This window comes from Delphinus delphis, chromosome 6 (assembly GCF_949987515.2).
Source record: "Delphinus delphis chromosome 6, mDelDel1.2, whole genome shotgun sequence".
Lineage (NCBI taxonomy): Eukaryota > Metazoa > Chordata > Mammalia > Artiodactyla > Delphinidae > Delphinus > Delphinus delphis.
In genome coordinates this window covers 42,662,500-42,685,536 of record NC_082688.1, presented here as the reverse complement: position 1 = coordinate 42,685,536, position 23,037 = coordinate 42,662,500, and the positions used below count along the sequence as shown (strand labels likewise).

Genomic DNA, 23,037 nt, shown 5'->3' with positions numbered 1-23,037 from the left:
GTTATAAATAAACTGATGGTGATTCTTCAGCTGTCAGCTGATCAGGCAGGACCTGCAGCAGCTGAACCCTGGCCATTCTTGAGCAGCCTCTTCCATTTATCTCAGTGTGTCAGGCATTTTCTGTGTGGGCCATGATAGGACAGAATTGAGAAATATAGTTCATGTCCAGGAGTGGGACCCAAGGTCTCTAAAATGCCTGAATTCTGTGAAAATATGTGTATATTGATGGCTTTTCTGAAGATAAGATCCATAGCTTTTATCAGATTCTTAAGAGGGTTCTTTGACCAGAATATGCAGAGATGTATATAGGAGTGGATTTCCTGACTGGTATGGGAAAATGTACTAAAAGGAATTTTTTTGGAGAAAAATTCTAAAGAAAATAAAACCATTCATTAATATTAAAAACATAATCTCCTTTTCTCTATATATTTATACATTTTTTTGTGTTTTTTTTTTCAGGCTTGCATTTTTTGAACTCAACTATCAGTTCCATACAACATCTGAACTACAGTCTGAAGTAATAAGACACTATTCAAAACAGGTTTGTCTGAGATTATTTTACAGAGGGACAAAGTGATAAAATGGTGAAGGCATATGTGTCTATAGAGGTATAATGATTTGGCCAGGAAGGGAATAGCCGTTTCAAAATTTTAAAACATGGTTTTTTCCCTCAGGATTGTAGAAAGAAGTTGAGCCCAACCACCATTTCAGTTTTTTGCCTTTCTACTTTTAGCCTTTGACAGAAATCTTTCCTGGATCAGTGTGGACTAGATTTAAATCTTTAAATAATAATCAGCTAAGTAATTCAGCTCACTTACTTAAAAAAATAGGTCAAGGGAAACTATTTATCAGTAAGTAACTGATGAACACAGGGCATTTTTAGTGTAATTAAGTTGTTTAGTCAATTAGATATATTATTTTTAGTGGATTTTTGTCCACCTCTGAAGACTCCTGTATTTTGTGGTATAATTTATAGAGCATTGAGATAGTTGTATGGTGGACAGATCACTGAGCATGACTTAAGAGGTCTGGGTTTGGATCGCAGTTTTGCTGTTTACCCACCATGGCTCCGGGCATCATTTGACCAGTATGTTTCTCTAGTCTATAAAATGGTGGCAGTAATAATAACTGTCACACATAGTTGTAAAAGTATTTTGAATATTCTAAAACTTTATGTAAATAGGTCATATTATTTCTCGTACTCTAACACCAAATTGCTTTTTAAAACTAAGACTACTGATGAATACGGTGATATGGTTTAGGCTGAAATTGGTGGTGAGGGTGTTAGCCTGAAAAAAAACTGGATGTGTTTACTGAATATAAGGAAAAAAAATATTAAATCTGATAATCTGATTTGACTAATGTTTCTATTTCATTTTTAGGCCATTAAGCAGATGTATGTACTCATTCTTGGACTTGATGTTTTGGGAAATCCCTTTGGCTTGATTAGAGAATTTTCTGAAGGTGTAGAAGCATTTTTTTATGAGCCTTACCAGGTAAAATAGTTAATCTTGTGTTGTGCAATATATCACACTAATACTTTTGAATAAATAGTGCATCCCATTAGCAGACACAAATTACCATATGTAAAATAGATAAACAACAAGGTCCCTACTGTATAGCACAGGGAACTATATTCAATATCCTGTAATAAACCATAATGGAAAAGAATATGAAAAGTATATATATACATACATATACACACACTTGTGTATATATATGTATAACTGAATCACTTTACTATACACCAGTAACTAAAACAACATTGTAAATCAACTGTACTTCAATTAAAAATGATAATAATAATCACCCCAGTTAACTTGAGTTGTACTTGTGAATGGATTTTTGGAAACACAACAAAAGGACATTATTTTGAAGCAAACAATGGTAAGAGGTTTTTGAGAAGTCTTTTGAGAAATATTTACCTTTTCCTTCAGAATTTAAACTTAAGACTTTACTAAGAAATACCAAATTTTAAGTGTTCTGTTGGAATATTAAAGATGGATAAAATTTGTACTATAGTAGAAGGAAGATTCCCATGGACACACAGTCTTGCTTTGCACAGTGGTGTGGGACAGTAAAAATAACCATGCAAACTGACACTGTGTGAAACAATCTTATTAATCAATGGCAAAAATTATGATTGTTCTCTGTCCCTTAAAAATTTCTGTCAAAACATTCAAAACTCTCCTACTTTCACTTTTAAACATAGAAGATAATGAAAAATAAAGTAAAACTAGTATTTATTTTGTACACTATAATCTAAAATATTAGAAATATTAAGAATTAAAGTGTTTTTATTTCTTTTTAAAAATATTATATAGAGTAGTTTGTGGTTACCTTCTCATAATATAACATATACTCCGAGTAAGCATCTTTTGTACACTTTGGTGAATAGTCATATTCCTTTCTAAGTTTGGATCAACTTCTAACATTTTATCTTTTATACTTTGAATGCCATGAAATATCTGAGAATTATGTTAATGTGAAGTTTTCTTCTGATATCACTTTCTCTGGGACATCTTTATTCTTTTTGTCACTACTACTCTTCTTGTATATACCAAAAAAAAAAATTTACCTTTAAACGTAAGCGTAACTTTATTTATTGTTATTCTTTTTTGACCCTTTAGGGAGCCATCCAGGGTCCTGAAGAGTTTGTGGAAGGAATGGCACTGGGACTGAAAGCACTAGTTGGTGGAGCTGTTGGTAAGAAACAGAATGCCTACCAAGAATGATTATGCTAGAAAATAATGATGTGTTTTGTTTTACTAAAAGTATTACAATTTTGCTAGGTGGATTAGCTGGTGCTGCCTCCAAAATCACCAGTGCTATGGCTAAAGGGGTAGCAGCTATGACTATGGATGAAGACTACCAACAGAAGAGAAGAGAAGCCATGAACAAGCAGCCAGCTGGTCTTAGAGAAGGCATCACTCGTGGAGGAAAAGGATTAGTTTCTGTAAGAAATTTCCCATGGTTGTGAACATTTTAGGAATATCTTTTAAAGCCATGATCTGTGAGTAAGGAAATAGACATAAAACTTTCATTCACTCAAATATTATTTGGATGTTGGTGGAGCAGTGGGTTGTGACATAATAAAAAATATGTCAGTAGCCTCGAGAAATATTCTGTTTAAATAAAATACTTAGGAAATATGTTAATTCTTATGGTATCTAGAAAGCAGATCTTTGCATTTCTTTTGTAAGCCAGACTTGGTTCTTCAAGGTATCATGTCAAAGTATTGTAAATTTTCAATTGTGCTTTTCCTCTAGGGTTTTGTAAGTGGCATAACAGGAATTGTTACAAAACCGATCAAAGGCAAGTATAGTGATTCCTTTGGGTGATACATATTACCAAGGCTTTCATAAACTGATTCCATTTTCGTTCCTAATCCAATTGTCTAAAGCTCTGTCTTTTTTCTATCCAGGAGCTCAAAAAGAAGGAGCGGCTGGTTTCTTTAAAGGTTTTGGGAAAGGTTTAGTTGGAGCAGTGACAAGGCCAACTGGAGGCATCATAGACATGGCTAGCAGTACATTTCAGGGAATAAAAAGGTAAATTCTCTTTGATGTAAAATATGAGTAAAATGCTTAAACCAAGAGAAATGAGATAAATCTCTTCGGCTTGAGGCACTTAATTATGAACCTGCAATAATGGCAAGTTGCATATGATCTTCCTAATTGCTTTTGATACTTCTTAAATTGTTGGTATTGCATCATTTCAGCTTCATAGAGTTCTACTTCATTTGTCATTCATTCCCAGCAGCCTTGGCAGGGAAGGTTTGGCAAGTTAAGCTTTTCACTTTCCTTGATTGCAATACATTACAAGAATGTAATGCTATACATCAGTTACAAAATTAGCAAATATAATATTCTGTCTCCTTTTTTGAGAAATAAAGAATGGCATTTTACATTCCCGGTTCAAACTCAGCTTGTGTTCACCCCTTCCTTTATGGTCTTATTTTGTTATGAAACTATTATATCCTTTCCCTCTATTTCTCTTCACTTGTGCAAATAATTTTAAACATGTTCTCTTTTCCTCCAAATTAAATTTAGCATAAGACTAAAATTTAGTAGTTGTGTTATTGTTACCTCTATTCTAGAAGTTTGTAACACATAAAACAATTGATTAAATTCATACTAATGAATTTAACTTAGAAACCTAACTTAGAAAATTGGTGGGTGGATATCTCCCTGACTTTTTTCCTTTGTACTTTCTCTGGCTTTCTGCTCTATTGCAATAAGTATTGTCATTAAATTAGTTGCTCCTTTTAAGTCAGTATTTCATACTATGCCCATAATGGGGTGTTTCCAGTTTTAGTTTAGAGTTAAGGTTGGGAAAAAGGGTACAGTTTTTTCTACCTGTAACTTTAGTTTCACAAATATAATTATTGAGTCATAATCATCAGAGAAGTTCAAAAGTCAATAACTCATAGGGAATTCACGATGACAATCAGACAAGAAAAGGAAATAAAAAATCAAACTGGAAAAGAAGAAGTAAAACAGTCACTGTTTGCAGATGACATGATACTATACATAGAAAATCCGAAAGCTGCTATCAGAAAACTACTAGAGCTCATCAGTGAATTGGTTAAAGTTGCAGGATACAAAGTTAATACACAGAAATCTCTTGCATTCCTATACACTAACAATGAAAGATCAGAAAGATAAATCAAGGAAACTATCCCATTTGCCAACACATCAAAAAGAATAAAATACCTAGGAATAAACCTACCTAAGGAGGCAAACGACCTGTACTGTGAAAGCTACATGACACCGATGAAAGAAATCAAAGATGACACAGATGGAAAGATATACCATGTTCTTGGACTGGAAGAATCAATATTGTCAAAATGACTGTACTACCCAAGGCAATCTACAGATTCAGTGCAATCCCTATCAAATTACTAATGGCATTTTCCCCAGAATTAGAACAAAATATTTTACAATTTGTATGGGAACACAAAAGATCACAAGTAGCCAAAGCAATCCTGAGCAAGAAAAAAGGAGCTGGAGCAATCCGGCTCCCTGAGTTCAGTCTATACTACACAGCTACGGTAATCAAAACAGTATGGTACTGGCTCAAAAACAGAAATATAGATCGATGGAACAGTATAGAAAGTCCAGAGATAAACCCATGCACCTATGGTCACCCAATCTATGACAAAGGAGGCAAGAATATACAATGGAGAAAAGACAGTCTCTTCAATCAGTGGTGCTGGGAAAACTGGACAGCTACAGGTAAACGAATGAAATTAGAACACTCCCTAACACCATACACAAAAGTAAACTCAAAATGGATTACAGACCTAAATGTAAGGCCAGATACTATAAAACTCTTAGAGGAAAACATAGGCAGAGCACTCTTTGACATAAATCTCAGCAAGATCTTTTTCGATCCACCTCCTAGAGTAATGAAAATTAAAATAAAAACAAAAATAATTAAGCTTAAAAGCTTTTGCACAGCAAAAGAAACGATAAACAAAAAGACAACCCTCAGAATGGGAGAAAATATTTGCAAATGAACCAACCGACAAGGGATTAACTTCCAAAATATACAAACAGGTCATGCAGCTCAGTATCAAAAAAACAAACAACACAATCAAAAAATGGGCAGAAGACCTAAATAGACATTTCTCCGATGAAGACATACAGATGGCTAAAAAACACATGAAAAGATTCTCAGCATCACTAATTATTAGAGAAATGCAAATCGAAACTACAATGAGGTATCACCTCACACCAGTCAGAATGGCCATCATCAAAAAGTGTACAAACAGGGCTTCCCTGGTGGCGCATTGGTTGAGAGTCCACTTGCCGAGGCGGGGGACACAGGTTCGTGCCCCAGTCCGGGAAGATCCCACATGCCACGGAGTGGCTGGGCCCGTGAGCCATGGCCACTGAGCCTGCGCGTCCAGAGCCTGTGCTCTGCAACGGGAGAGACCACGACAGTGAGAGGCCCGCATACCACAAAAAAAAAAAAGTCTACAAACAGTAAATGCCAGAGAGGGTGTGGAGAAAAGGAACCCTCTAACACTGTTGGTGGGAATGTAAATTAGTATAACCACTATGGAGAACAGTATGGAGGTTCCTTAAAAAAACTAAGAATAGAGCTGCCATATGATCCAGCAATCCCACTCCTGGGCATTTATCTGTAGAAAACCATAATTTGAAAAGATATATGCACCCCAGTGTTCACTGCATCACTATTTACAATAGCCAGGACATGGAAGCAATCTAAATGTCCATCGACAGATGAATGCATGAAGAAGATGTGGTACATATATACAAAGGAATATCACTTAGCCATAGAAGAAATAGTGCCGTTTGCAGCAACATGGATGGACCTAGAGACTGTCATACTGAGTGAAGTAAGTCAGACAGAGAAAGACAAATATGATAGTGCTTATATATGGAATCTAAAAAAATGGTACAAATGAACTTAGCTACAAAACAGAAATAGAGTTATAGATGTAGAAATCAAACTTACAGTTGCCAAGGGGCAAGGTGGGGGAGGGATAAATTGGGAGATTTGGATTAATGTATATACACTATTATATATAAAATAGATAATAATAAGGACCTAACGTATAGCACAGGGAACTCTACTCAATACTCTAATGGCCTGTATGGGAAAGGAATCTAAAAAAGAATGGATATATGTATATGTATAACTGATTGACTTTGCTGTACACCTGAAACTAAAACAACATTGTAAATCAACTATACTCCAATAAAAATTCATTAAAAAAATTAAATGTCCTTCTTTGTGTCTAATAGGAATTTTTTTTTAAGTCTCATTTTTTCTGATTTTAGTATAGCCATTCCAGCTCTCTTTTGGTTATTATTTACATGGTATATCTTTTTCCATCCTTTTACTTTCAACTTATCTGTATCTTTGACTCTAAAATGAGCCTCTTTTGGACAGCATATAGTTGGATCACATTTTTTTATACATTCTGCCAATTTCTGCTTTTAATTGGAAATTGATCCATATGTATGTGTCTATACATATGGATACATTACATGGTAAGCTCTTAATATTTGTTGAATATGTGAATGTTTGTTGAATGAATGAATGAACAATAAATGAGTCTTTCTCATGTAGGTCCATACAGTCAAAAAATGTTAAATAAAATATTAACCAAATTCAGCAATGTGTATATGTGTTTCAAACAGTACATATCAAGCCTTAGAAGGAATGTGAGGGTATGTGAACATTAGAAAACCATGTAATGTGACTTAAAGCATTAATAGTTTGAAGGAGATAAACCACAGGATCACAGCAATGACCAGGGGAAAATTCCGTATTTAAAATTCATTTTTCATTCAAGATTTTCAATAACAATGACAAAAAAAAAGTTAGCAAACTAAGAGTAGAAATGAATTTCCTTGGCTTAACAAGCAGTGCCTTTAAAAAAAAAAAAAAGTTGCTGATATCTGTACTTCATGAATAACTCTTAGAAGCTTTACCTTTAAAGTTGAGAATGAGAGAAGGATGCTTGCAATCCCCTCATGTATTTCGCATTGTGCTGGAGGAGCTAATAATGCAATATAATAGGAAATAGGAAAAGCAAAAGAAATTAAAAGTCTTAAACCAGAAAAGAAAAAGCAGTACTCATATGCTGATTCTCTGATTATTGTCTACAAAGAAAATCCAAGAGAATCTATAATCACACTTCTTTACAGTTCTACATTTGTCTAGAGAACTTATTATTTGTGTCAAAAGACAAAATTTAAAAAAGAGAAGTGATGTAATAGTCTCATTTTATCCAAAAGAAGGTCTTTTTTTAGTAGTTTCATTTTAAAATATACTTAGGAGTTTTTGAGTAATTTTAAAAATCAAGTTATATGTTTTCCCTCTAGAGCTACAGAGACTTCTAATGAAGTGGAGAGTCTGCGACCCCCTAGGTTCTTTAATGAAGATGGAGTTATCAGACCTTACAGGTTGAGGGATGGTACTGGAAATCAAATGTTACAGGTGGGTGAAGAAATATCTTATGAATTAAGATTAATATAGTCAAGTCAGCTTTTTATTTAAAGTAGCTATATAATGCTTTAAATATGTATTAGATTATTTGGGCTTTTATATGTTTTGCTTAATTCCATTTAAAGTTTCTTACATTTACTTAGGTTTTAAATGTACATTTATTTACTGTAAGAATTTTTTTTTCTTTTTTACAGGCATCAAAAAGTTTGATATGAAAATAGTTAATGCATGACTTTGCAAGTGAAAGCCAACAGTAAATTTTAGTCTTAAAATTTACAAACTACGTACAGCTGTTTCAGTATTTTGAATGCAAAGAAAAGCTTTTATATTGGTAACTTTTTGTATAGGATTTTTAGCAAATCTGACCTTTTTATAGGGTACTCTAAGTTCTGTACTGGATTTACTAGATTAGTCGAAAGCCATTGTGCCTTATGTGCCCTCACAGTTGATGGTACTTATCTACCCGGTTAGACCATTTCTATTTAGGGTGCTTCCTTCAAACCACTAACAGCTTTTATTCCAGATATAATCCTCATGTCCAGTTAGGTATGCATAAGGAAAAAAAAATCATGACCACTGCTATTGTGAATTCTTGGGTTCTCCTGCTTTTCTTTCGAAGATGCTCAAATGGCCATGACCCTCTTCCTGCTTTATGCTTGTGTGGTCTATTTAAAACCCTGTGGAACTGATAAGCAATTTACACGAAAACCAACATCTTTTAGTAAGGAAAATTAGCTTTTAGAACAATAGTCAGTTTGAAGATAGAATATTTTATCTGTTTATATAACTTCTACTTTGAAAGTTAGACTTTTAAAATCTGGATTATGCTGCAGATAACATACACAATACGATATACCAATTTAAAGTCGTTTCTGTTGTTTAGTTGTGAAATACTAAATTAAATCATTTAATTGAAAACAAGGAGGCTTGAAAATACTCATAGTAATAATAAATTGTACATATTTGAAAATACTCATAGTACAGACTTGAAAGTATTGCTAGTACTTGATATCTTTACGTTCACAGTATATAATTCTGCATTAAATGTACTTCCATAAACTACAAGTATTGTGTTAATGTGTGATATTTAGTTAAGTGGTTTTACATTGTGTTTAAAATGTTTTTAAAGCATCAGAATAATTGCATATTGGGATAGAACTGGCAATCTACTGAGAGATTGTGTTTTAAATGGCAGGTTGACAAACTCTACAATGACGGTATATCATTCTTTGAAAATATTGCAGAAGTCACCTATAGTTATACAATTGAAACATACATATCTACTCAGCACGTGCCTTCCCCTATTAGAACACAGTTAACATATTACTAATTCATTTTACTAAACTGAATAGTTATCAAATCACCTTTCACAAAACTATTTCTTGAGAAACTGTTTTATAAACTTAGTAGGAAGTAAGGATGAGTAGTGAGGAGAGTTTAGACATACATCCTCATTATTAGAGAACAGATGATAAGAAAGCCATGACATACCAAGTTTTTCACAGCTGATAATTTGATTTCAGTAACAAGTAAATTTGTTCTATACTTTTTTCCATTGATTGTTTTCTAAAGCTCTGAAGTTTGGGATTTAAGATCATGACTATTGACTGTATTTTTAAACATGCCTATTATTTTCATTAGGCCAGTTGTAGAATTAATTGCTAAAAGAGCTGTTTAAATGACTAAAATCTCACAATCCTTGTCAGCCATTACTTATTTTTCAGCAGGAGTATTAAACACAGTATTAGTCGGAATACCTATAGGAATTCACCAGATGCCTTAGGATGTTTGTGTTTGGCATTACTCTCTTACAGGTGTAAGAATTGGGTTGTTGCTTTAGTGGTAATGGTGCTTTTTTTGAATCAAAACTTTACTATTAGCAAACACTTTGAAATATACAAATACCAGTGCTGTGGCAAAGAAGTAGATGACATATAAACAGTATTTCAAATCTCATCTGCCTAGATTTAATCTGATTTAATAATAATGCCCTTAGAAAACATTTAATACTTTCAAATGTTCGTCCTTTTGTTTTCTAATTTTCTAAAAAGGGTGCTCTGTGTTCACTAAATTATATATGCCTATATATGATAATTAAATATGAGATACACTCTCTTATTGTGTACCTTTCTATCTAGAAAGTGGCACATAATTATAGTGCTTCCTAGTAGTCCATTAAAGCTACCTACTAGAGAAATAGAATAATTCTAACATAGTCACAAAATAATTTACTGGTATCATCAAGCTATTCTGTACATTAAGTGTACCAACCAGTGGAGTTTAGTTAAGTCTTATTAGGTTAAGAAATTATATCCATAATTACTGCCACACTTAGAGCTGAAGTCTTCTTCAAAATTATTGACTTCTTGAACATTTCATAATTTTACGTGTTTTCCAAGCAATTTGCCATACTTAACTAACATTTGTGCTTCTTTTTTTCTTTACCATGCTTACAGAAAATTCAGGTCTACAGGGAGTGGATTATGACTCACAGTAGAAGTAGTGATGATGATAATGATGATGACGATGATTAGTCAGATCTGAAATGTTCAAATTCATATGTTCTTTGTCATTTTATTTGGAATGTTTCATTAACATGTTTTGTATGACTACTACCATAATGCCCATATGGAGTTAAAAGTACGTTTTCCTTTTTAAATGTTTTTCTATGTGTTTTCAAAAACAAAAATGTATGCATTATTTAAGCACGGAAAAATGTATTTTATAGCCAAAGTAGGGCATACCATATATTATAGCATTTATGTGTTTTATAGCTTTGTAATAACAGTTTGTCTTTAAGATTTAAAGTTAGACAATTTTTTTTTTTAACGTTCACTAGTTTCATTTCAAATTATCTGTTTATTTGTTAGCAAAATGCTGTTTTTAATGTTCTCTGTAAATTTTCTGGGCTGTAATATAATGTAATTGAGTTAAAAAAAAAAAAGAAAGAAAAAGAATAGTAATAGCCAGTCAATATTTTATATTTATTTAGTATTTTAAAAGCATCTTCGTCAAATTTCTTCTAATAATAACAAACTTATATAACTTGAAGCAATACGAATTTGTTGTTCTATTCCAAAATCATATAGGTTGAACTACTATTATAAGAAACATTCATGATTTGTCATAAAGGTTAGATAGTGAAATAATTTATAGTCTGAGAATGAAGAAAAATGTTCTTTGGTTCTTTTATTTCATTTTATTATGTATACATTTTCTGAAACAGTGAACAAAGTTGGTTTTACAATCATTATATTTACTTATTAGCTTACATATCCATGTGCTATATCCTTATTATAAAATGTTATGAATTCAGGACAGAAGAATTGTTATAGTAAGCATAATTATATGTATTTCTTCTAGATAATATTGGGAAAATGTTATCTATGTTTCTGAAAGATGTATAAGCAAATCTGTTTTATGTTTTGCATACTGAAGGCTTTTTTTTTTAATTTCAAACTTAGATGAAACTTTTTGTTCTATTTTTCTAGTATATCAGATGTACTTAAAAAAAAAAAACTCGAAAAAGTTAATGACTGTTAATAGTATGATGTTTAAACCCTTATGACTGCTCTGCATTTGGATCAACAAAGGAACATTTACCTTAATTTATGTTAAGCATTTTGCTTATAATGAGCTTATATTAGACTGTAGTATATAATTGCCTTAATTGTTCAGCTTTTGGTTTAATTTATTCAGCCAATGACTTGAGTCTCTTCTAATTCTTAGGTTTATCAAGATTTTATCTCTATAAATCATTATTTCTTAGAAAATGACTATTTCAGATTTTTAGTATTGAGCTTACAAAAAAAGAAGCTAAAAAATTTTGCTCTTGAAATTTCTACCTGCCTAGTAGCATTGATTCAAATTAAGTAGAAATCCAGGTTGTGTATGCTAGGACTAAGAAATATGTGAATGTCAAAGAATTTAATTACTGTTTTCATCAAAATATAGTATTCTTATCTTTTTGGAGTAAGGTAAATAAATTAAAACAGTGACCATTAAAATAGTCACTGCTGGTATCAGAGACAATTTGTCTTTGTCTTGCATCCAGTGCTCTCTCACCCTTGGTCAAAATCAAGCAAAGTCTGCTGCTTCTACTGGAAGCTGGAAAGAACATAGTCTATTGTTATGTATTGTGTATGCCTGAGGAAGGAAGGGTTTGGTAATTTCATTGACTTCTTGATTCCAACTATGCTAAGCATGCGGCCTTTCTAAAGGAGAAAATGCTAACTGCTTGTTTGCAAGAAATTTACTGAGTTTCCTGTGGTTGGTCTGTGACACTGTACAGTGTCTGTACAGATTTCACAAAGGTCCTTATGAATTTATCTGGGAAAAGTTCTGGATATTTTAGCAGTGCCTTACCATTTTAATGAAAAGAAAATTGGAGGTAGAATTACATTTATTTAAAATCTCTTAAACAGTAAACAAGATTTAAAATAATATTCTAGTAACTAGTAAACTTTGTTCATGTGGCCTTAGGGATTCATCCTTAAGTTTTTAGCCCTTAAAAGTGGCATACATTCTTTTAACAGTATAATTGGCCTTGTTCTTTCTGTTTCTGTTTTCCTGCCCCAGTGAAATAATCTTTTCAAGCTTCTCTGCAGGTATTAATTATTTTTTCAGTTTAAAAAATGTATTTATTATGTTAATTTTATTTGAGAAAAATTTAAGCCTGAGGATTGCTCTATGTTTTCTTGATGGAGAAATAGGACTTGGACAAAAATATCTTCTTATTCCTCATCAAATATATAGAAAATTAGTTCAATTTTGGGACTTTAAATGAGATGAACCGTTCTTTTGTTTGTTTATTAGTGGCCCTGTAATTAATTAGAACTTTAAAAATGGGAGTATCCATCTAATAGTGAGAAAGCTGAGTTTGAAAGATTGACTATGTAATACCACACCTTTCCATAACCTTTAACTTTATTTATATTCCAAATTTCTATGTGGTCATTGCCTATGTATAGAAAAAGGGATAAAGGGATGGAGAGTTCTTCTGTCTTCTTTTCTAAGGGAATAATCACTCATTCTCTATTTTCCTTTGTGTCTACTTGACACTTGAATAACATAGTGAAAACTGGCAAGAAGAAGAGTTTATAAAAATCCTAAAATTGTGAACACCTATCATCATGGATAAATAATCTGTTTTTAAGAGCCTATAAATGAAATTAATTGATGCTCACATTGGTATAGATATAACAAAGTAAATCCAGAGTAATATTACTGACTTTCAATATTCCTTATTGAAAAGGAAGTTGGAATAAATTTCAATTTGCTTCTATTTTTAAAATAATCAGAATTTTATAAATTTTACCTTTTGAAATTATTCAAAACACCTATCATTGATGTAGTGTTGAGTGTTGACTTTAAGGTCATGTTATGAAAATTAACAGATGGAGTTAGATCTGTGAGTAGGACATCAAAGTTCAACATGAAGTATGTGCTGCTGTATTTTTCATCCCAGGGTCATATACACTATAGAATGATGACTGCTGTGACAGCTACTATAGTAGTTTGTCTGATTTAAGTCCCATGGTGAAATTTTGCATTATACTTTTCCTATAGTGATGGGAGGAGGACCAGAAACAACAATCCAACTGTTACTGAGTACTTTTCTACTGTATCTTCAAGCCACAGTTTTTTCTTTTATAGGTTTCCTTGCATATTTGTAATTTATTGTAGTAGTCCAAAATACTATAGGTCCTATAGGGTCTAAATAAGATACACAAATCATTCATTTAAGTCAAATAATAATTATGATGGTTATGTAAAGAGAATGTCAGTTTTATTTATTATCCTACACCTTTGAAATAAATGGAGATCAATTAAAAATGTTTAGATTGTTAATGTAATCTTTAATTTCAGTAGATGAATATTCAAGTTTATGAAGTGCAGTGAGTACAAGCCATACTATATACAACTTACAGAAAGGCCTGAATCAAAGAAGAATGAAACACATGATTTCAAATAACGCAGACCGTGTTAGGGAGCTAATTAGAATAATTTATGATGGTCATATGTAGGAGTTTATGGCTTGGTTTGTTTTAATGTGGTAGACCTATTTTCATGTCTGTAATTATCTCTCAATCAGTGTGATAAATTTATTTAACAATTATTTCATATCAACCAATATGTATATAGGAATAGTGTACCTCCAAATATCAGCTTTAAAATAAACATTTAATAATTTTATAAAATTGGTTTTTAATGTAACCATCTTTATTGCATATACATATCCTATGCAGTGAAATGGTAACAAAGATATCTACTAAATTTGCATTATGCTATTTCTTAGAGATCCTTAATTATTTGAGCATTCAAAATATAGTCATTGTGTTTTTATAAACAGATAATCAGGATAGTATATATAATTCTTAATCGGGAATGCTATGTTTTTATACTGTAAATTATTATCTATGAATAGCTTGTTAACTATATTATGTCTACAAAGATTTTTTGAATGTATTCAGTAAAGCTTGGAGTTTCTTTGAACTAAAAAATTTAGAGACTCGCACTCCATGGAAAAAGGTAAATCTCTCTTGCGAATCACTGGACTAACATTGATTCTCAATCTACAGTTTTAGTATTTTACAAAAGATGTGAAATTTTTCAAAAATTAAAGTAGATTATTTTCTACATTGTTAAAGTAATATATGCTCAGTAAAGAAAAATAGGAATAGAAAGGAAAAAACTTACCCTGTCTCCCCACCATTTATTATGGTGTATTTCATTTTTTAATTTTTATTCATGTAATTATGATTCAAATATATAAATTTGTTATATATTTTTTATTATTGTAAATTTTTATAAATAGAATTACTATTAACTTCTAAAGAGTAAAAATGTGACCCATTCGGTCCCCAGTGTGGGAAACCTGGTCTTTACTTATGGAATACATTATCACCAGCAGGACCTTTCTATGTTTTGTTTTGTTTTTTTTTTAAATGTATTTATTTATTTATTTATGGCTGTGTTGGGTCTTTGTTTCTGTGCATGGGCTTTCTCTAGTTGTGGCAAGCGGGGGCCACTCTTCATCGCGGTGCGCAGGCCTCTCACTATCGCGGCCTCTGTTGTTGAGGAGCACAGGCTCCAGATGCGCAGGCTCAGTAATTGTGGCTCACGGGCCCAGTTGCTCCGCGGCATGTGGGATCTTCCCAGACCAGGGCTTGAATCCGTGTCCCCTGCATTGGCAGGCAGATTCTGAACCACTGCGCCACCAGGGAAGCCCTCTATGTTTTTATAGTTGATGTAGAAGCTTTTTCTTTTTGATTGAACATATTTTTACCTTTTGACTCTGCCTTTTTTAAAAAAAATTTACCCCTTAAATAAATCTTCTCAAAATTCATTTGTGTATGTACATGTATGTATAATCTTTGTGTTTTTCATTGTGTACAGATATTGACAGCTGGGTTGTCCCATGGGGGTAGTATTTTTCAGCCATTTCAGACATCTAAAAATTTTATCTGTGTTTTCTTTGAATCTCTTACATGTCTTACAAAGATATCATAGATGCCATTATATAAGTTGTAGAAGGGACGCTGTTTTCGTTTGTTGTATATTTCTTTTCTTTCAGAAATTACAAATGTTTATAATTAGCTTCAAACACTGCCTTAATAGCAATTGGAAGATAACTACCTTCAGCTGATGTGGTCTTTCCCTTTACTTCCGGAAGAGAATTACAACTGATCTGGGAAAAAAACGGGCTTATCATAGGCAGTCAGATCACCAGAGTAGTGCTGAACATTCTTCCTGGCTTCATCTGAAATTTTGAGTAAGTGGACAAGAACTATGAGATAAAGGACTATTGGATTTCACTCTTCATTTTTAACTCTTCCTCTCCAGAAGCATACTTCTGAATGGGATGAGAAAACTGAAGAGAGCCAAATTCTGTTATCAAAGCAAATTAGAGTTAGCATCTCAGATAAAGCAGATGCCATGAAAAGATTACCTGTCCAACTTGGATACAATTCTCATACCTCATTTATTAGCTTAATAGAACTCTCTTGGAGAGTCTTTGGCACATCATTTTTGAAAGCATATACTTTTGAACATTTAGTAGTAAGTCCCACTAACTTTATTTTGGACCAGTGGACTAACTCACCCCACTTAGAACCTTCCAGAATTACATAAAAATAACTGTGTGAATAAGACTTTGAAATTGTATCTTCTTCTGGAGGTGATGGTCCCACTTAGGGGAGGTTCCAGTTTTCTCTTTGTCAAAAAAGTGTACAATGAATTTTTAAATTATTTTTTAATCCAGTAACTGAAATGAGACTAATTTGATTATTAAATCTTTTTCAAAAGTTTGTCATCATTTCATCCCATAAATTTATAAATATATTATGGAAAGATAAATATTAAAGTAGAAAATGTAGCACATTTAAAAGAAGTAAAAATGTTAAGCTCAGATAGGTTCAACTTGAGTCTTTCTGCTTACCGAGGATGTGCAAATAGAGCTAAAATTCTGCAGTAAGTTTTAGTTTAAAAGGTCTTTAGGCTTTATTTAGCTAAAGGTGCTAAATTGTAACCTGGGATTCAACCCATGACTTCTCTACTGATACATGAGAGCCCTACCTTACAATGTCCTTTGGTTACTTTCAACAGCACATAGGTTCTCAACATAACTTGAGCTTAGTAAAGTTGATTCATGTTTTATTTTAGTGTGTGCTCTAACAATAATATTGTTAGAAGACTTTATTATAAATTATGAAAAGTCTTCTTTATTAGCCAAATATCCTATGAGAGAAAAGCTGTTGTCTTACCAAATGAAACAGTTCATCTTCATAGAAAATTAGAATGGAGGCTGCTTTCATTCATCTAAAAACAAAATTTAATGTCATCTATAAAAGGAAACACCATGTATAGTTTTTTGCCAGTTAAGAGTCTTTAGTTGTAAATTCAAATGAAACTGATATCCTATCTGGTGATGATTCTGATGAACTGTATATCAGTGAAAATTTACCGCTAAAGAATCTTATAGGAAGCAGTATGGAGAAATGTACATTTAGACATTTTGTGCACTTTGAGTCTGAGTTAGTTGTTTATTAGTCTTACTACCTTCCAAAGAGATAATTATCCCTGGGTATTATATGAAATGGAAGTATTACAGGAGATGTGACACAGCTTGTGAACTATCTGAATCCATATTCCAATGAGCTGTTAAAATGGGATCCCACTTCATCTAGTGGAATATATGTATCTCCTCTATGCTAACTCATTTTGACAGTAAAGATACCTGGGGTGCAGTAATACCGTATGGCTCAGGGCCTGGATTCTGGAACCATGTAAACCTGAATTCAGTACTAGCCTTTTCCTTTTACTAGCTTTATAGTCTTTTATTCTAGTCTGATCTCATATTCCAGACTATAAAATGAAGATAATTGTAGTACTAACAGTACTTTGGTATATAATACCAAGATAATAGTACCTTGATGGTTTGCTAGGATTAAAAAGCCAGGTAATATATGTGATTATTAGTACAGTGTCTAATAGGAACTTAATATATTTTCATTATTCCAGATGAATAATAACCAGTGTATGCTGGTTCTGGTCATCATTATTCTATATTCCTCATTTGTCTCCTCTTTGCCAAAATAAAAGCCATCATTAAATTTTGCCTTTTTTTTTTTCTTTTAAGGTTAATAGAATAGTTAGAATGTTGTGACGGTTTCCACACATTAATTGGTAAGCGATAGAAACAATAAAACCTCAGTGATTTGGACTGCTCTGAATTATTTCAGTATTTTGAAAGAAATGTTATTCTTTTCAAGTTTATATAGTATCATGGGTCAGTAAATGTTCAATAGAGGTTCTGCTGGAAATGCATTAGAGAGACTTTTGTAACTATTCACTTACAGTGTTTCTGACCAGTTTCTCTGGCTCTTATTGTAGAATGTATTAGGTATGTTAATTAATGGTCTGCTGTTGTCAGTGCACATAATTATGTCATGAGCATAATTCTGTCCTTTCTCCAGACTGTTTTAGTTGAACCAGTTGGTGACAATTCACGTCTCTTAAGATAATAGTTTCTTTTATTTGATTTTATGTCACAGTGTTATGCTCAGCTGTCCTGTGTAAGCTGTCAGCATAGTTTATACTTTGGCTGACTGTCAAAATAGCTTATTTGCATGGGAGGAGACAAAGGTATGGGGGGAATTAAACAAAGCCTTATTCCTCTTCAGATTTGATGACACAGTCAATGAGATTCAATTTTTTTAAAAAACCAATTTGCCTCACATAATAAGCTAAATACCAATTCTTCACTTGTGTTTATATTTATTCTGCTATATATATGAAATCATTGAGCTTTCAGGTAATGAATTTCTATATTTGCCCATGAAGCTTAGTTGAATACCTTGTTTTTCCTGGCTATAGCTCTCAGATCTGTTATATTTAAAGTAAATTGATAAAACCTTTTTTATCCCTAAGCCTTAATCATATTACCCTAAGGAAGTTATACTTACTGACTACATTTTTCTGTAAAGAGAAGATTACAAGTCATTTATTTATTTACTTCTTAAATAATTGAGAAATGGCAGCATTTACCATTTTAATTTGTTTTGTTTACCTCCCTGAATTTTGTCATTTTTAAAAGTACACTTAATTTTTTAGTATAATCTGTTGATAAACTTTTCATCTTTCCCCATTGTCTCCAAACTATTCAAATTAGCCAATCTATAGAACCATTTATTCATTATCCAGTAGATTTTCTTGCTCGATAGCATTTTGTTCTTTATCTTTTTCATCTAGATGAATTTCATTTTCCTTTTATCACTCATGCTGCTATCTTAAAAAATATATATATATCTATATATATACACCTCTATGAAACTCATCTTCCAAAAGAAACAGATATTGATCAGATTTTGTTTTTGTTTTTGCTTAACTGTATTCTTATCTTTACCCAATTTTCTTAAATATATTTGCAATGAATATTAGCACCTTATATTGTTTGGGATTTAAAGTCTTCCATGTTAGTGATTTGTTCATATCTATCTTTTCATATTTTGCTTTGTTTTTTCAGAAATGTGTTTGTTATAGAACTGTGCTAATTCATAGCATTTAGATGGTTGGAAAGTGTTAGCAGTGTTTTCTGTATTACTATAGTTGTTAGGTATGTTCTTTTTCTAAAGTACTGGGACTTAACTGGCAGGAAATATGGATATTATTAGAGAATAACGCTGACACAACTGTCTTTCCAGTTCCTACTTTCTGTGTGTTTCTAACGTATAATCAATTTGGTTTGGATTTATTTATATCTAGTAAACTAAGGCTTACATACTCAACTTTTCTAATGCAAAAGGGACCCTTATCAATAACCATACATTTTGTTACCTGTAGGTTCTGACAATTATATATAACAAATGTAGTTTCCTTTGTGCTTCTCTGTTTATTTCTTAAAGTTCTTAAATGATGATGGATAATTCATATATTTTTTTAATGAATAAGGCAAAAAAATGCTTTTCCTTTAACACTATAGCATGTAAGTGAGGCTAACATGTCTATAGTACTGGCTATTGTACTTGATACTTCAGGCAAAGTCATTGATTTTTCTGCCTAACTTTGGTCTTGATGCAAAGCCTACATGTGATTCCTAGCCCTGGTTTTGCTAATTCTTCATTTATTTTAAAGGGTATCCCAAATTATTTTAGTAGAAACATTCATACCTAGTATCTGATTGGGGTGAAGGAAGATAAGGTATTAATATTACACTATTTGAACACTGTTAACCTAAAAAAGTTAAGCCAGCCTGAGCAGCTTTAGCAGCCTTCCTCAGCAGCATCCAGGGATATTGAAGACATTTTTGAGGTACCATGGAAACGTGTGACTGATACTATCATGGTGTAGTGAAAAGCACTGGAATTAGAAGTGAAGAAACCACTTTTTTGAGCCCAGTTTTGCAACTGACAATATGACCCCAAGCAAGTCACTTAAATGTAATCTTAATCTAATAACACAAGGTTGTTGTGAAGATTAGATGGGAAAGACACTTAAATGATCCTCGATTTCTTCATGTGTAAAAGGAAGAGATTAGTTTGGATGAACAATAATATTCCTTGAGGTCTAAAATTCCAGGTTTTCAAAATACTACAAATGATGTTTTGAAAAGTATAAAGCTTCATATGTAGTGAATTTACAGAGTCAAATAATTTGGCAGGAAATTGTGACCAAAGGCATGACATTTGTAGATTCTTTACAGCATGATGGAAGATGATGGCTGATAAGCTATCACATTCTCTCCCATCCTTCTATAGGATTTAGTTCGAAGTTGTAGCTTCTTCTCATTAATGCTGTTCTTATTCCATAGTCGCATGTTTTAATGGAGACTGACTAGCCAAATTTTGCTGTATATTGAGTTATCTTTGATGTGTTTATTTAAAGATTGACCATTCATGTTTCAAGTGTTGCATTTAAGGTTTTTGATGAACTCCAGAAAGTACTGCATGAGTTACTTTTTTTTAGCTTTTATTTATATCAGATGCTATTGTGACTATTAAAAGTGGTTTAATTTCTTAAATGTACGGATTAGATTGGGTCTGAAAAGTGGAAAGTGATGAAAGGCAGACTCAACTGCAATACCCAGACTTAACATAATATTGAAATAGAAGTTAGTTACTTAGAATTGAACCATTAGCTTTCAAGTTATTTGAAGATTGTAATCGATTAATGGGGTTTATAGACTCTTGTCTTCTAGTAGTAGTGATGTTCTTAAGGAAATCAACATTTGTATTTTATATTTTAAAACTTGGCCATATAGAACAAAAGAAAATACTTACAAGCTAATTTCTTTTCCAGTACCAAAAAACTGAAACAAAAGGATGTAAAGTTAAAAATAAAAGCTTCACTTCTAACCCCACCTCCACCGTTATCCTTCCCAAGCCCAGAGTTAAATGCTGTGAACAGATTTGGTGTGTTACCACCAACACTTCCAGAAATTCTTAGTAATTTATTCATTAAGTAAGTAATTCATTATTAGTAATTTATTTTCAGTTATATCTTGCCCATCTTTCTGTATCAGTACACACAGATCTACATTTTTTAAAAAAATAAATTTATTTATTTATTTTTGGCTATGTTGGGTCTTCGTTGCTGCACGCGGGCTTTCTCTAGTTGCGGCGAGCGGGGGCTACTCTTCGTTGCGGTGCGCGGGCTTCTCGTTGCTGTGGCTTCTCTTGTTGCGGAGCACAGGCTGTAGGCACACTGGCTTCAGTAGCTGTGGCTCGGGGGCCCTAGAGCGCAGGCTCAGTAGTTGTGGCACACGGGCTTAGTTGCTCTGCAGCATGTGGGATCTTCCCAGACTAGGGATAGAACCCGTGTCCCTTGCATTAGCAAGTGGATTCTTAACCACTGAGCCACCAGGGAAGTCCCAGATCTACCTTTTATTACCCTTGTAAGCAGGATTGTTTCTTTTTCATGCATAATGTCCCATTGTATGCCTATACTATAATTAAACAGTCTCCTGTTTCTGAACATTTAGGTTTTTTGCATTTAACGCAATATAACCATGAAGATTCCTATAAGTATGTCTCCTCACATCTTTGCATAAGATAAATCATAGCAGTGGAATTGCTGGCTCAAAGGATACATTTATTTAACTTGAATTTTCTTGATTTTGAGTTAGATTGAACATTTTCTCATATGTTAATTGTCAGATTTTGTGTTTTGCTAGACTACCTGTTCATATCCTGTACACATTTTCCTATAGATTTTACTCATTTTTCTTCTATTGGTTTATTCATATTACTAGAATTCTGTGTGTTATGAAATTAGTTATATATCACTGTATTGACAGATATTTTCCCAATTTATTTTTTGTTTTATTTCTGTTTATTTGCTTACTGTTTTGCTATTCATTAGTGTTTAACTAATGCTATTCATTAGTTCCCTGCGCCACCAGGGTAGCCCTGTGTTTTATTTTTAACCCTTCACTTTGATTATTAAAATGTTATTTTATTCTAGTACTTCTGTAGTTTCATTTTGTATAGTTAAATCAGTGATCCATGTGGAATTAATTTGGTGTAAAGAGAGAAGTAGGAAAAAAATAGAAGAGAGAGAGAAGTAGGAATCTAGCTTTAGCCAGCAAGTTGCTTGAAGCACCATTTACTTGAAAATGCATGGTTTTGACCAATAATTTGAAATGCTGTCTTGATTTCTTAAATTCCTATGTTTGGATATATAGGATTTTATAAAATCCTATTGCATTTTGGTCAGTTTCTGGAATCTATTCTTTCTATTGATATTCTGTATACAATTTCCACTAGCATCAAACTGTTTCACGCCTGCAACTTTATAAATTGTATTAATATCTGCTAGGGTAGTTCTCATTCTCTTTTCATAATTTACTGGATAATATCACTTTTTTTTCTAGATAAATTTCATTATAATATTGTCAGATCACTTTTCCCCCTCCCCAAAACAAATGAACAAACATCATTTTGGGATCACAGTGTGTATGTATAAAAATGGGGTGGGGGAATAACATCTTTATTATAATGAATTTTTATATTCAAGAATAAGACATGGGGCTTCCCTGGTGGCACAGTGGTTGAGAGTCCGCCTGCCAATGCAGGGGACACGGGTTCGTGCCCCGGTCTGGGAAGATCCCACATGCCGCGGAGCGGCTGGGCCCGTGAGCCATGGCCGCTGAGCCTGCGCGTCCGGAGCCTGTGCTCTGCAACGGGAGAGGCCACAACAGTGAGAGGCCCGCGTACCGCAAAAAAAAAAAAAATAATAAGACATGGATTTCCATTTTCAAATTTTCCGTTATTCCCCTCAGTAGACTGTTACAGCTTTTAACATACAAATTCTGCATGTTATTTGTTAAACTTATGTGTAAATATTTATCTTTATTACCCTTGTAAGCAGGATTGTTTTCCTTCCATTTTTCAAACTGATTATTGTTTATATAATAAAGTTACTGGATTTTGTGTACTTGAGTTTTCCAGATACTGTCATCTGAAAGTAATTTCTACTCTTCCTCTCCAATATTTGATGCTTCTTTCTGTTAATAATTTATCATTTCTTAAAACATGACCCATTTTACCTTTTACA

At 32.7% G+C, this 23,037-nt stretch overlaps 1 protein-coding gene across 5 annotated transcripts in view; it reads left to right on the top strand.

The window, feature by feature from the left end:
• The window catches only part of VPS13A (vacuolar protein sorting 13 homolog A), a 241,445-nt gene that overhangs the window by 203,300 nt on the left and 15,108 nt on the right, over positions 1-23,037 (top strand). For 3 of the 5 annotated variants that reach the window (XM_060014602.1, XM_060014599.1, XM_060014598.1), the window contains exons 62-68: positions 460-541; positions 1,383-1,496; positions 2,631-2,706; positions 2,793-2,956; positions 3,270-3,315; positions 3,425-3,548; positions 7,860-7,974. In XM_060014602.1, coding sequence (XP_059870585.1) covers positions 460-541; positions 1,383-1,496; positions 2,631-2,706; positions 2,793-2,956; positions 3,270-3,315; positions 3,425-3,548; positions 7,860-7,974 — 721 coding nt within the window. The other 2 variants (XM_060014600.1, XM_060014601.1) reach the window with 2 other exon arrangements.